The following is a 15055-nucleotide window of genomic DNA, read 5'->3' as shown; positions in this document are numbered from 1 at the left end:
ACTACATGACTTCTGAAATCTGAACAGATTTTAAAACACTAGGAATCATATACCTGCCGACTTTGTAAATGGTTACTGAAAAAAAACTAGGCACCATACACCAGACCACAATTTTCTGTGAAATCTGTTAACTCCACCTGCCCAAAATCTGCATGACTGGCTCTGACATTCGACAACTATTGTCACTTCATCCAGACTACAAATAGGAGCAAATCTGGGACAATGTAGCGTATTCCAGCCTTAAATGATGACAAGATTTTATTTTTTGGATGAAAAATTCCTTTTCTGTCCTCAGTAGACAAAGAAGTGGGGTGCTCTGCTCTAGACCTTATCCTTGATCACAACCCCACAGTGACCGTTGAAATTCCTCCCACATTGTCTAATTATTTTCTCTCTATCCCTTCAACAAATCGATTTCCAGGAACTCTCTCCCCCAGCCCCCTACCCCCACTTTTTTTGTCTAAATGACAGCCTCAAAGCTGCCTACTGGGTCATGCTGGTTCATTCACTTTAACACTCAACATCCAAAGCACACAAGCTCAATCTATCACTTACCTCAGAGAAGCTCGGCCCCTCTCATATTTACTTCTGATTCAGGAATTTGGAGATTTAAGACCCTTCCCAGGCCGAGGGCCAGAAATCTAATCTGTGATTATTTCAGCAGGTTATGACCTGTATTAATCAGAGGGAGGGTGGGTAGGCTAGAAGTTCACCAAGGTGAATATAATTTATGAGTAAGATGCAACCCATACTATTTTCATGTTATTTCTCATGGTATAGCATGACTTCAGGGCCAAGATTACTTCATTTTAGGTCTGTGAGACCATAACAGAGCTTATGTAAGTTGATAGAAGACGCAATAACATCTCTCTAATTGTTATATGATTTGATAACAACCAGACGCCGTAGTTTACTTCTCTGAACTGTCTTACCTTTGATTCTATCATTGATTCTTTCCTTTCCACCTAAAGCATTTCCTTGGGGATTAATCCTAGGTATAAGCGTCCCCTTGTTCTTGCCTTTCTCCTCTAATGGTCACTTCTTTCATCCCTCATTATTTTAATTTAATTTCTCTATTTTTTTTTTATCGATAACTGTCATTGTTTTACACATCATTGGTGGTGGTATTTATATCTAGTGATGAAGCTAGAGTGTTTTGTTGCATGCATTTATGTTGTCTTCACTCCTCACCATTTTTAAACACTTTTGTGTATAATGTTACTTTATAATACAATATGATCTGATTTATCAAAGTGACACAGACTCTATAATGCTTGTGTATAAGTGCTTTGCCGTATTTATTATGTATTAGCATAGCATTAAACAAAAGCATCTATACAATTATAACATAAGGGAATATGCATATTCACCTTGGTCTATAAATGAAATCTTTAAAGCTATTTTCTTCTGTTTAATCTAGGACATTCTACCATTTTGAGGCTGCTTGGGATTCATCCATGCACAACTCTTTGCTGCTTAACCGTGTCACTCCTAACGGAGAGAAAATCTACATGACTTTGTCTGCTTACCTGGAGGTAACCAAGGCCATTCATTTATTCATATGGGGGGACGAGAATTAAAAAATGAGTACACTCTCCTGAGAGTTACTAAATAAAACAAACAAACAAAAAAAGTAAAAAAGATCTGGTATAAGTTTAAGGCAATATTTGATCAACAGGTAATTATGTTGAACCAAAACTTTTTCAAAGAAGTCATTCCTTGTCAACTAAAAGTGTTATATAGTCCACTAAATCATTCTCAGACTAATGCTGAGAACAATGAAGTCACTTGAGAGGGAACTCTCAGGAGACTTATTTCTTTGCACAAAAGAGGACAAGAGGAATACCAAATCATTATTTTAAATGTGACAATATGACAAAAGTAACACAGAAATTCAAGAACAATGAACTTGAGACAAGGCCCCTGAAATATTCAGGCCTTCACTTTAAGCTTTCATTTAGTGATGAGTGATATTTTTGCTAGAAAAAGAGCAGGGGAAATAGCAAACAAGTTACTCAGTGCTGGCAAAAGCGATGAAAAGAGTGACTTTTTATCTCACAGAGAAAGATGCAGAATACAGAAGTGACATGCATGGTTTTTGTGCACACTACCGACGGGTTCCATATATTGTATGAATTGCATTAGTTATCATTAAGGAAATACATATTCTGTATTAATTCAGAGGGGTTGTACTAATTAATGCTGTGCACTATATTCACACACACACACACACACACATTAAAAATCAGTTCCTTTTTAGAAAACTTGCACTCTATAGGTGTTCCCTTTTCTATATCAAGCTATGGTTATTTGAAGCACCACTTTAGATTGAAACACTTACAGTGCCTTACTCTTCCCAGATGGAGAACTGCACACAGCCCACAGTGATAACCAAAGACTTATGCATGGTGTTCGTCTCAAGAGACGCCAAGCTCCCAGCAGCTCGCTCCATCAGGAACCTCTTCAGCAGTGGCACCTTGAGGCCATCTGAAGGGTACAGCTGCTTCATCTCACCGCACAAGTCCTTTGCAGTGTTGCTCTTGTAATTTAAGTTACCATATTGTTTCCTTTCATTTGTTTTTACATTTAGAAACCGTGTAACTGGTGTGTATGAGCTCAGTCTGTGCCACTTGGCTGATGCAGGGAGCCCAGGTAAGACACCAGTCATCTCATGTCTGTTACACTTAGGATTTATGTGATGCTGGGAAATGTAGATTTTAGGGGGTTTTGCTGTTGAAATGACACCTGAATGTGCAGGAATGCAAAGACGGCGCAGAAGGGTGCTGGATACATCGGTGGCGTATGTGCGAGGGGAGGAGAACCTGGCTGGCTGGAGGCCCCGCAGTGACAGCCTCATCCTGGACCATCAGTGGGAGCTGGAGAAAATGAGCCTCCTGCAGGAGGTGAGAACATCTGCTTATTTGATTTTCAACGTGTTAGGACTAGAATGTGGCATGGCAGCTCTGCTGAGGATCTAAGAACTCATGTCCTTCTGCCGAATGTTAGGTGGAGAAAACCAGACACTACCTCCTCCTTAGGGAGAAGCTCGAGTCCACCCTGCTGCTGGGCCAGGACTTGCTGCTGTCCTGCGGGAGTGAGGATCTAACCGAGTCCTCTTCCCCATCCACCCACCTGGGCCTGGGCCACAACCCTTGCCCCGGCCCTGATACACCCAACGAGAGGCAGATGGAGCTGGCTGCAAAGGTAAATCCATGACTAACCTTGGGCTAACCTATGTTATATGTATAATATATTTAATATATAATATATAATATATTAATTATTTTATTTTACAGCCTGGGCCATCCAGTATTAATTTTTTCTTTTTTTATTAGTATTATAATAATTATTACTTTATATATATAATTGTATATATTTTATATATTTACTATTACAATATTTGTTATTATTTAATTATAGTAGTTATTTCATTTTATTATATTTAGCATTTAATGTTATAAAATTATAACTTTATATATTATATTAAATTAAATATATGAATAGAATAGAATAGAATAGAATAGAATAGAATAGAATAGAATAGAATAGAATAGAAATATGAAATTAATTTGTACAGGCTTGTTCTCGTATTGCCATTGTCACCAAACCATGTTTATAGTGCTATAATTATAATTATAATTATAGTTTCATATAATACTGTAAATTGCTGTTATGTTCATAATATTTCATATAAAGTGTTCACTTCAGGAAATCATGAGAAAAAGGTTCTGGTCATTGAATTTAACATTCCCTTTTCTGTTTGTCCCAACAGTGTTTGCGTTTGCTTAACCACACCTTTAACAGGGACTACAGCCATGTGTGTGTTAGCGCCAGCGAGAGCAAGGTGAAAATGCTATTGAGAATATCTTACACTTTTTCTTTCTGTCAGCTATCAAGATGATTTTAAGAGCTCAGACTGCTGAGAATATACTGCCTTAAAAACCTTTAGGTTTCTGAAAATGTTAGACATATAAGCATTTTTAATATTGTTTGTGTTCTGTGTTTAATGACTGATTAGCCTGTTGTGATGTTTTGTAGTTAAGCGAGATGTCAGTAACTCTTTTAAAAGACTCGGCCTCCGTGTGTGCTGAAAGTACCCTCACCCCGTCCTCCACATGCCCCTCGCTCGTGGAAGGACGCTACGAGCACAACACTGAACTCAGGTCAGTACTTAGTGACTGCTGTTTCATTTTGACTGTTAGAAGAATAACCAAAAAAAATATTATATTAGTGATATCTGCAACACAAACCAAATGGAATTTCAAAAACAACAGTTTTAAAAAAGATTTTCTGATCATGTCTTAGTCTGCTATTGATCAGATTAACAGATATTCCTGTCTTAAATTCAAGTGTTTTAACATAAAGACATTTTTAAATATGTCTGTCAAAAATGTCTCTAAATGAAACGCTATCTAACTAATAGTTACTATCTATATTGTTATGTCTCATATGTGCAGACCCCCAACACCTCGATCTCGTGCTGTCAGCCCCATCCCTGACACTGAAACAGAGGCCAAGAAGTCTCCTCACGAGTCCAAATCAAGATCCCACACTTTTGTGCCAGACATTCAGGAAATCCGTGTCAGGTAAAAAATTAAATAAAAACTGTGCAGTTCATACAAATTGTTTATTGTTCAAAGGATGAGTTTTTATTTTTATGTTACATTCACCTGAATATAAAGTTAGGTTAAGTTTCTAAGAATCAAGGAATCTGCATCTTTGGAAGTGAACTCTAACCTGTACCCTATTTTATTGCTGCAGCCCAATTGTGTCAAAGAAAGGTTATTTGCAGTTCCTGGAGCCCCACAGTAATGACTGGGTTAAGAGATATGTGGTGGTACGCCGGCCTTATGTCTACATCTACAACACAGAGAGAGACACAGTAGAAAGGGCCATACTTAACCTCTCCTCGGCACAAGTGGAGTACAGCGAAGACCAGCAGGCCATGCTGAAGGTAAAACAGCTACAATCATTGATTTATTTTAGAAAATGTTTGAATACCAGGAGGCCATGCTGAAAGCGAAACTTTTTAGAGTTGTATTATTTTATTTTATTTCAGTCTCTTCCAAGTTTCTCAAAATATTTTGAGGAAATGGATTGTTTATAGGCTGAACTAATTCGATTCTGTCTTAACTGCAGACCCCCTACACATTTGCGGTATGCACAGAGCATCGTGGGATACTCCTTCAAGCCAGTAACGACAAGGATATGCATGACTGGCTGTATGCCTTTAACCCTCTGCTTGCTGGATCTATCAGGTACAGCAAAGCAGATATCAAAGCCTTTCACTTTAAAAGACCTGTCATACCAATATTTATTTGACGTTCTCCTTCCCCGTCAGGTCTAAACTCTCCAGGAGAAGAGCCGGGCAGATGAGATTTTGAGTCTTCTACATGTATACCTACTGTACAACACAAAGGACTAACCTTGTAAATAGATCTACTGACAGATCCCCCAGTTTCTGTGCTTAATCAACTCTCTGACCCTCTGTTTCCTACATGTGTGTACCTGCACCTGCCCACACTAGCACCGACTGTGCACCTGTATCTTAAAGGCCCCTTTGTTGTGCATCTACAGTGGCCTAAATATTCAACTTATAGCACCAAGAGAACATACTGACTACTTTATTGGGGTAGAGATAGTATGCTTATGTAGTCTTCAGCAACATTTTAGAAACCTGGTGATGGGAATTTGTTATTCTGAAGCTGTCAGCTCATGCAAACACATCTGAATTTGTTACTGTGAAGAGTGGTGTCCATATCGGGCTTGTGGAAAAACGGATCACATGGCCTTACTGTGTTTCTCTTGACTTCTAAGTCGTTGGGTTTAAAACGATAAAACTGGTCAGTATTTAAGTCAGCAGACCATATGTTTATTCATTTCTTGGCTACGGACGATAGAATTGATCAATGATAAGCAGTTCTGAGCAAGGAGTAGATGAATCACATCATATTACGCTCTTACTCTCTTTAAGTGCAGTTCTTGGACACTGTACAGCCCATCATAAATACTCATATACCTTTATAATGTTTCTCTTGTATGGCCTTGAAATGCATAACGTTTTCAAAATAACCAGGATGCATGAGGACAAATTTGGCAATGGAAAATGGTTGCATTCTCATATCTCTATATGAGAAACACTATAAAGTTTTGGCCTATTTATGTTGGCGTACTGGTCAGTAGATTTATCTAAAATGTATCATAATCCAGTTATCTCCACATTATCTAATACCTGTCTAATTTATTTTTTATTTTTCACATTTCTATTGAAGTCTTATCTAGTTCGGTATTTATTTAAAGTTTTTATTTGACCTAGCACATATTTATTGACGAAGACTGTAATATTTTTTTAAAAAGTACAGTGTAATTTCTGCAAATGGCACTTATTTTTTGCATAAGTTGACTAACCTCCCTTTTACAGACTGCAATGCTCTCATTTCCCACGACACAACGAAAAGCATTTGGGGAACAGGTTCAAAGTGAATAGCTGGGATAGCTGCTATTACATATAGACTACTTGAATTTTACTTTTTTGAAATGTTCACTATTTTAGTTAAGAAAATAAGTTTTATTTTTACATTTTTCTTTTTATTAATCAGGTAGAGAAAAATCATCTCCATTGCCCAGAATCCTAAACAATTGTTTGTGCACTGGTCAGTCTCAAATGTACAGTACTGATGGAATTCTCTACAAAACCACAGAGAGTGATGATTTTGTGCCGCGCTTGCATCATCTACTCTGTTTTTGTTTTTAAATTTCCATCACCTTAATCCCTGTGCACTTCTTTAACAGAGTGAATGTTTCAGGCCTACTCATCGATACCACGCTTTCTCTCTGTGCACAGGCAAATGCAGCTTTAGTTAGTTCTTAGTTAGTTTTGTTTTTAGTTCGCATATTGCACATGCCCAACATATGACTAGTTTTTGAGATTTCTAAGCATATCTAGATGTTGTAAATATTATTTTTCCGCAAGTGACTTAACTATTGTAATCATATAAAATATCCAACAGGCTAAGACATGTAATACAATACATTTTAAATTCATCTCAGGTATGATTGTTGTGCTTAATGTCAATGGATTTAGGCTTTACAAAACCCCTTTAGAAACTGTCTGCGTTGGGACTGCTGATAGTTGTTTAACTTCAGCCAAACTATTTTTTTTCCGGAATATGAAACCAGATTTTTGAGTTATATTATACCATCAGCTGTGATTTAGACACTTTGTACTAGTGCAAAAGCATTTGTTAGAACGTGGAGTTTTGTGAGTCAGACCTTGACTTGGGCAGTCACTGGAGCGGAACCCATGCATGCACTTTGATTGCTTATTCTAGTTTGTCCAGGCGGCTTATAATTTGGTTTGGGATGACTAGAGGTTACCTAACACAAGCCTTTCCCATATTTAGAGCACAGATCAACTTTTTGCAAACCTGGGGTTCCTACAGGGCAGCAATATTCAGGCATATCAGCATGACTGAGGCCAGCCAACTTTCAGCACATGCTTAGTACAGGAAAATAAATTGAACTAACCTCTTTTGAAAGCCTTGATCTGTCAATGAATAGACCTCAAAGATCTGCATTTCTAATTCCAAAAATTCAGTTACTAATATTTTTATTTAGAATATTGAAGGCTGAAAAGTGGGTTTCAGTGTCTATGAAAAAGCAGGGTTCTGCTTCTTTGTAAAAGCAGAAGACATATCCTAAAAGGATTCTCAATTTCCGAAGATTCTCTGTTTATGAAAAATAGTTAATGCACAATTTGTCACTTCACTTTCACAACCATTTCAGAGTAAAACATAAGCAATGCCACTACTTTTAGAAACAAGTGCATATGTTAATAGTAATAGCAGGTGCATTTTCAAAACGAGTGACAACTAAATTACTACAACACATAGAATTAAAATAATCACTTTCAGTTTGAGTACATACAACCAAATGTAATTTGTCTTGGTTTTTGTCTCTGCACCTCGTAGAAAAGCAGAGAGCTGAATGGTATTATTCATGTTATAGCCTGTACCATACCATTTCTACAAGCAATTTACATAAAACATTACATTATTATTAAGGCTAAAAACTTTGCATTGATTTATCATCTGCCAAAATAAAAGAATTAATCAGTTCTCATAATTGACACCAAATATCTGTGTGCTTCCATTATCTTATTCACAGACTCCATTCATAAGCATATTTTTTCTGTTGTTTTCTCTCAGTTTTACTTGCCTTGTATATAAACATGATTGCTGTGAATGGTGTAATATGCAGTTGTAACTGGTTTGTACCATCTTCCATGGGCAGTAGTTCAATGTCTCTTTCTGAGTGTTGGATTTATGAGTCAAATGTTTGTGTACACTCGACACATTGTTAGATATGAAATAAATGTGGAACTTATGCAACACAAATTACTTTGTTGTGTGTGTGTGTGTGTTTCAAGCCATTATGTTATCCATGTTATGCAAATACATTTTATTTTAAATTAAGAAATCTCAAGCTGAATGTATCTTTGATTTAATATGTAAAACTTATGGGAAGTCTGTTTCCATCATGGAATAAAAAATAATATAATAGGTAATTGTGATTTTTATTTCAGAATTCTGACTTTATTTCTTTCAAGTCTAGTTTATATAGCACAACTATGAGCTCAATAAATAAAGGCACTTATTAATTTGTGATCAAATTTACAAAAATGCATTATTACACTATACTGGACAACTTTATGCCTGCACTGAATCCTTAAATATTGTTGTCTTCTTATGATAAATAGCTGTTGTTGTTCCTTAACTGCAGTTGTTGCTTTGGATAGAAATGTGTACTCAATTTAGTACACTGAATGCCTGTTCACACCAAGATGAATTTTCAGTGCAAATCTTTGGTTCAAATTGATTGATTGCAGCCGTTACATAAAACCACAGCTTGGTGAATAGCAGAGATCTATTAATAAAATAAATGTCAAAAATGGATTTTATTTACCAAGTAAACTATATTAACTATATATTAATTAATTATTTGGGGTGACCACCTTTTGCTTTTAAAAGTTTTTGTTCCGTTTATACTTGCGCATCGTTTTTCAGGTAGCTTTTCAGGAAGGTTTCTTTGAGCCTGTTGGAGACGTTTTCACAGTTCTTTTGGATTTGGTTTTACTCAGTTTTTTTCTGCTTCTTAATGTCATTCTAGACAGACTGAACAATAACAAGATCAGATAATCTGTGTGGAGCACATTGTCAGACCTCTCATGAATAAATAATAATAAAAAAAATTATCTCACCGAATTATTACATTTAACTGCGAAAGGAATGTCTGGAAACATAAACGGATATTTCCTACTGACACACTAAAGCCCCTCCAAAAAATACAAAAATAATAATAGAAGTAACTGACTTGAAACCATTTTTTTTACTTCACTTATTTTGTGACACGTGAGTATCAGAAACATAATGATACATACTGCTTTGTGTCCTGGAGTAACCGGGCTATTCCAGTTTTTCCTTTTTCATCTGCTGTCAGAAAGTGAATCTGCATTTTCCTTCAACCCATCTACTATTTAAAAAAATAACAAAATGAAAGAAACAAGTAGCTGAAAAAGGGGGCGTGGTAACGAGTAACAAGGAGGCAGGACAAAATGAGCACATGGCCAACACAAGAGACACAGCCATACGCACAGGAACAAAATAACCAAAGACACATTGAACAAAGACAGGACAGACAAGACTGTCAGGGCAGGATCTTGACAGAACAGACACGTCATGAAAAAATCTGACTAAATCATACCAAACATTCATGCTGGTGTGAACAGCTTTAAACAACACTATCTGTGATTCTTCATGTGCCTGTCCTAATGGTGCATGCTGCTTGTGTTGAGAGGTAGGTTGAAAGGACCTTTACTTCCATTTTAATAAGCTCTCTTTTTCTCCTGGACTTTCAGGCTTATAATCTGGTGTTTCATACAGCTGTGGAGCACTTCACAAAGAGCAAGACTTCTGCAGAGGGTGGCACAAACAGCAAGCAGCTAAATGAAAGAGGCTCCCTGCCCCATATTATCATCTCCACTGTAGAGCATGACTTCATCAAACTCGCAGCTAAACACTTGTTAAAAGAGGGCAAAGCAGGTTAGCAGGCCTGGGTTTTATGTCTATAACTTTAAATGTAGGAATTGTTCTCCAAAGGTTTAGTTTGAGGAAGTGAGCATCACTTCATTGTACTCCTGTAACTGGAAATATTTCATCCAAAACTTGTCTACTGCTATCTGTTTTAAAATATGAATATGACCAAAGATCTTTGTGCTCTGATTGGACCTGATTGAATCCTCATTGTAGTTTCCAAGGTCACAGCACGGGTGGAGGTCGAAGATGTCATTGCAGTGATTCATCCCACAACTTGCTTGGTGTCAATCATGCCGGCCAATAATGAGACTGGCATCATTAATGTATTGGACTATTTCATATAGTTAAACAATCACACAACTGTGTTTTGGCCATTGGGACGGGGCTTAATTGTGAGCGTGATATTGCTTTTATACAACATTTCATGATGTTAATAAAGATCAACTTACATTGTAGACAGTAGTTTACAGTATACAGTATACAGTAGTTTTTTTTGGCCATGATTTAGCATAAACACTTAAAGTAACCAATGGGATTCTCCTTTCAACAGCCAATTAAGGATATTTGTCAGAGGGTGAGGGAAGTAAACAAACAGAGGGCAGCATCAGCTCCCAGAATCCTCCTGCACACCGATGCAGCACAGGCTATTGGAAAGATACGAGTGGATGCACATGAGCTGGGAGTAGACCATATAACTATTGTAGGAAACAAGGTAAGTAACAAGAGACACTGTTAATATATCATCTCTCTCTAAGCAAAGAAATGTATAGATGGTAATCCTGTTAATGCTGTGTTTCAGTTTTATGGCCCTCAGAATGGCGCATTGTTTGTGAATGATCCTGGCACCACAACCCCAGTTTACCCTCTGTTTTTTGGAGGAGGACAAGAGTGCAACTTCAGAGCGGGGTATGACATGGTTTATTGTGTGATGGGGTTTTTGAACAGAATTAAAACAAGTATGTTGCTGACTCTGAAATCAATACTGTTGTTATCTCTTTATTTCTCAGAACTGAGAATACAGCAGTGATAGCTGTAACATGGTTAACTAGATTTATTTATTATTTAGAGTAATGGATGGTTTGTACAGTTATGACACTAAAAATACTTTATTATTTTCAGTGGTCTGTTCCCATGTTTGTACATGCAAAATTGTTTTATATAACTGCAGAATTAAGAAGTTTAAATCTAGCAGAGTATGAAGCCCATTTCCTGGACATCTGATGTTATCTGGAGCAGAAGCTGCTTCTAAGTCCTGTTTCTGCCTTATTGTAGCTGACTGGTACAAATGATTCAGTGAACATTCATGTAGCCTGTATTTGTCTAAATATTTCTTTTTTTTTAAATTAATTTTATTTTTTAAAGTTGTCTTTGGGAGCGAAAAGATTCATTTTAATAGCCATTTTCCTGGCTCAGACATTTTGCAATGTATCCATTTTGGGAAAGGGACTTCAAGGAAAGTGAATGGCCATTTTCCAGCCATGCAATCTGTGTTTCACAGTACATGAATTGAATATGTTTGTACATACTGTACTGATGTTTATAGGTAGACAATGTCACCTACATGTACAGTATAGTCCACATATGTACATTTAAGATTAATCAAAGATATGATATATTTAAGCTTGATTTAATATAATTTCCTAAAACAATATTAGTGAAGTTTTTATTTATTTGTTATTTGTATTTTTGTTTTTAAAATAGGTGTTGGTAAAAGCTTTTGTGAATAATTGATGAGACTCTTCCCCCCTGCTGTAGGGCATAGAGTGCTGTCCAAATGTAGGAGGTTGTTGGCCAGTGCGGGTGCTGCCTGCCACTCAGACAGTGGAGATCAGTAAGTCATCTGTACTTAAAAGGAAAAGGTTTACGGTCAATATCATTTGTTTTCTGTATAAGGACAGGTGGGAATTTTAACCAGTGTTGTGTGAAATCCTGCCCATTGAACCCCTTAAATTATGTATGCATGTATGTATGCATATTTTAAATCCTATATATATATATATATATATATATATATATATATATATATATATATATATATATATATATATATATATATATATAGTGATGCTCAGTTGTCAGAGGGTACAATTTTTAGGTTTTTAAATAATTAGAGGACTCAAAAACAAAAGTGGCTGAACACATCTATTTTTGCTCACCACAACTAGAGTATACTTTGAAAGGCTTGTGCACTTAACTTAAGCAGAGCATGGAAAGTCTTTAAGGCTTAATCCTTAATGCAGCAATTTTGTTATGTGCTTTAATTTCCTTAGAACGTCCCATGTTCTTCTAAACTGTGGGATTCCATACCATATGGCTACCAACACTTTAATGATCAGTATGGGTAGAAATACCTACCCTGAGGATGTGGACATTGTTGTGGAGGGTCAGATACAGTGCTTTGCGTTGCATTATGCAACTTGCGTATTAAGCACAGAAACCTTGCCCTGGTTTAAATGCATATGTTTTGATTGTTTTTATTCTCAAAATCAAAACAATATAATAATAATAATAATAAAAATGACAATAATAATAATAAGATTACTAATAAGAGAGATCCCCGGCAACCCACTCCAGCCAGCCACCTCGAGCATCCATGCCGGCACACTTCCTCGCATGCTCGATGGCACCGCGGATTCACCACTGCGGCGAGGGATCTTCAGCAGCGCGTCCCTCCTTCTCCCGGGCTTCGGCACCACTGTAACGATAAAACTACATAATCATCAGGAAGAAGGAGGCGGGAACCGGCGGACAATCAAATAAAGACTTTAATTACAAAATATCCTTCCATCTCCTCTGTGGGACTCGAGACCGGTGGGTCGAGCAGGTGTCGCTCATCTCCAATCACTCCACCGGCCTCGCTCCTGTTCCCACATCTCTCGGCCCCACCCCACTCGTCACAGCGTCACATTTGAATGAGTGTTACAGTATGACATAATGGTGTTCCTCAATAATATAAGCATGTGCCCAACCTGATCATGTCTAAAAGGTGTTTTGCCAACCAGATTCATAATTTGCTTTTGTCCCTTGGGATGTTCTGAGCTGAATAAGTAGGCTATCTGAGATTTGAAGGTTGAATGTGACATGGGGAAAATTTAAAGGATGTGCGGCTGTAAAATATGAAGACTATTTGTTATGGTATACAGGGACAGGAGACTGGAATAACAGGAGAACACATTTATTAAGGCACAAGCAGAGGAGAAGGTAGTGATTAGTGAGGATATGGTGCTTGAGGTTGGTGAGATGAGTGGATCCGGAGGTGATGAACACAAGACGCTGGAGGTAGCTGACACACACACACGATGGAGACAGGAAGACACTGGAGATCACTGGAGAGAGGATAATGACTGAGTGTGTGTGTTTTTTGTAGGAGTGGTCGATTGCAGGTGGATGAGGAGCAAGAGGGAGTGATAAGTATTCAGGTGAGGGTGTGCATTGTGATTGGTTGGTGTTGGAGCCTGGCGTGTATGTACAGTACCCCCCTCCCCACGGCCTGCACCCAACAAGGTGGTGGATGTCCTCTTCCCCATGGAGCAGGTCTGGTTGGAATGGAAGGTGTCTAGCAGATTCCGATCCAGGATGTCATTGAGTGTTCCTCTGGACCATATCCTTCCAAGTCCACTAGGTACTCAAGTTGTCCACCACAACCTTGGGAGTCCAGGATGTCGTGAACCTCGTAGGCAGTTCCATCATCAAGGAGGAATAGTAGGGGGGCTTCGGCTACACCAGGCTCTGTGGAGAGGGAGACATAAGGATGGAGAGGTTTAAGGAGTGAGACATGGAATGTGGGGTGGATCCGATACTCAGGGAGAAGGTTGAGTTTGAAGGTGACAAGGTTGATCTGCTCTGTGATGATGAATGGGACAATGAATCTGGGACTCAGCTTACGGCATGATAGGCGCAGGCAGTTGTCACGGGTTGACAGCCAGACCTTCTGTCCAGGTTGGTGTGCTGGGGTGTCAGAGCGGCGAAGGTCGGCTGTCATCCTGCGCCTATGTAGGGCCCGTTGTAACTGGTGGTGGGCCGTGTCCCAGACCCTCTCGCTCTCTCGGAACCAGTAGTTGACCAATGAAACATCCAAGGGTTCTCCTGACCATGGGAAGAGTGGTGGCTGGTAGCCGAGTGGAATGGAGTCCGGTTGACCGGTGTGCGTACTCGGCCCACCCTAGGAACTGGTTCCAAGAGTCCTGGTGGCCATGGCAGAAGGTACGTAGGAAGCGGCCGATCTCTTGTATCTTCCTCTCCATCTGCCCATTGGACTTGGGATGGTATCCAGACTACAGGCCAACGGCCACACTTGGAAGTGGTTGGAAGACCCTCCAAACCTGGGAGATAAACTGGGGGCCTCCGTTGGAGACGATGTCCTCAGGGATGCCAAAGTATCGGAAGACGTGGTTAAACATTACTTCAGCAGTTTCCATGGCCGTGGGCAGTCCTTTTAAGGGGAGAAGAAGACAGGATTTAGAGAATCGGTCAACAATAACGAGAATGCATGTATTATTATCTGAGGGAGGCAGGTCAGTTTTCTGAAGTCCGTGTTGGCCCACCAGAAGCATTCCCTCAGCAGCGAGAGGGTTACATTGACCCCCGTGTGGCCAGTGCCAAGTGATGTGTGAGCCGAGTGGATGAGTGGAGTGCGCCGTTTCCTGGTGATGTACTGCAAGCACGGGGGACAACCCGGCAGGGCATTGGTGGAGGAATTGAGGCAGAGTTTTGGATGACCAGGTGATGGGACTGACGATTACCTTGTCTGGGAGTATGGTTTCAGGTTCCTCCAGGTTTTCCTCAGGAGTGTAACAACGGGATAAATCGTCGGCTTTGACATTTTTGGCCCCCGGTTGATATGAGATGGAGAAATTGAAACGATTGAAGAATAGAGCCCAGCGGGCCTGTCTGGGGTTTAACCTCTTGGCCAAGCACAGGTATTCGAGATTTTTATGATCTGTAAGTACCAGGAAAGGGTG

General features: G+C 38.9%; 1 protein-coding gene and 1 pseudogene across 12 annotated transcripts in view; both read left to right on the top strand.

The window, feature by feature from the left end:
- Positions 1-8399, top strand: part of LOC113050630 (kinesin-like protein KIF1A) — a 64312-nt gene extending 55913 nt beyond the window's left edge. For 9 of the 12 annotated variants that reach the window (XM_026213825.1, XM_026213823.1, XM_026213819.1 and 6 more), the window contains 11 exons: positions 1421-1535; positions 2361-2494; positions 2591-2652; positions 2758-2903; positions 3007-3204; positions 3773-3844; positions 4039-4163; positions 4458-4586; positions 4762-4954; positions 5140-5258; positions 5342-8399. In XM_026213825.1, the coding sequence (XP_026069610.1) occupies positions 1421-1535; positions 2361-2494; positions 2591-2652; positions 2758-2903; positions 3007-3204; positions 3773-3844; positions 4039-4163; positions 4458-4586; positions 4762-4954; positions 5140-5258; positions 5342-5384 (1336 nt within the window). In that variant the 3' untranslated portion in view covers positions 5385-8399. Of the gene's footprint in view, positions 1-971; positions 996-1420; positions 1536-2360; positions 2495-2590; positions 2653-2757; positions 2904-3006; positions 3205-3772; positions 3845-4038; positions 4164-4457; positions 4587-4761; positions 4955-5139; positions 5259-5341 lie in introns of all 12 variants that reach the window. The other 3 variants (XM_026213824.1, XM_026213821.1, XM_026213815.1) reach the window with 1 other exon arrangement.
- A 550-nt stretch (positions 8400-8949) lies between these two features.
- LOC113051194 (selenocysteine lyase-like) lies at positions 8950-13654 on the top strand (annotated as a pseudogene).
- The last annotated feature ends 1401 nt before the right edge of the window (positions 13655-15055 follow it).

The sequence above is a fragment of the Carassius auratus genome, chromosome 31 (genome assembly GCF_003368295.1).
Source record: "Carassius auratus strain Wakin chromosome 31, ASM336829v1, whole genome shotgun sequence".
In the NCBI taxonomy this organism is placed as follows: Eukaryota; Metazoa; Chordata; class Actinopteri; order Cypriniformes; family Cyprinidae; genus Carassius; species Carassius auratus.
Note: the sequence above shows the minus strand (reverse complement) of the source record. Positions and strands in the feature narration are given on the sequence as shown.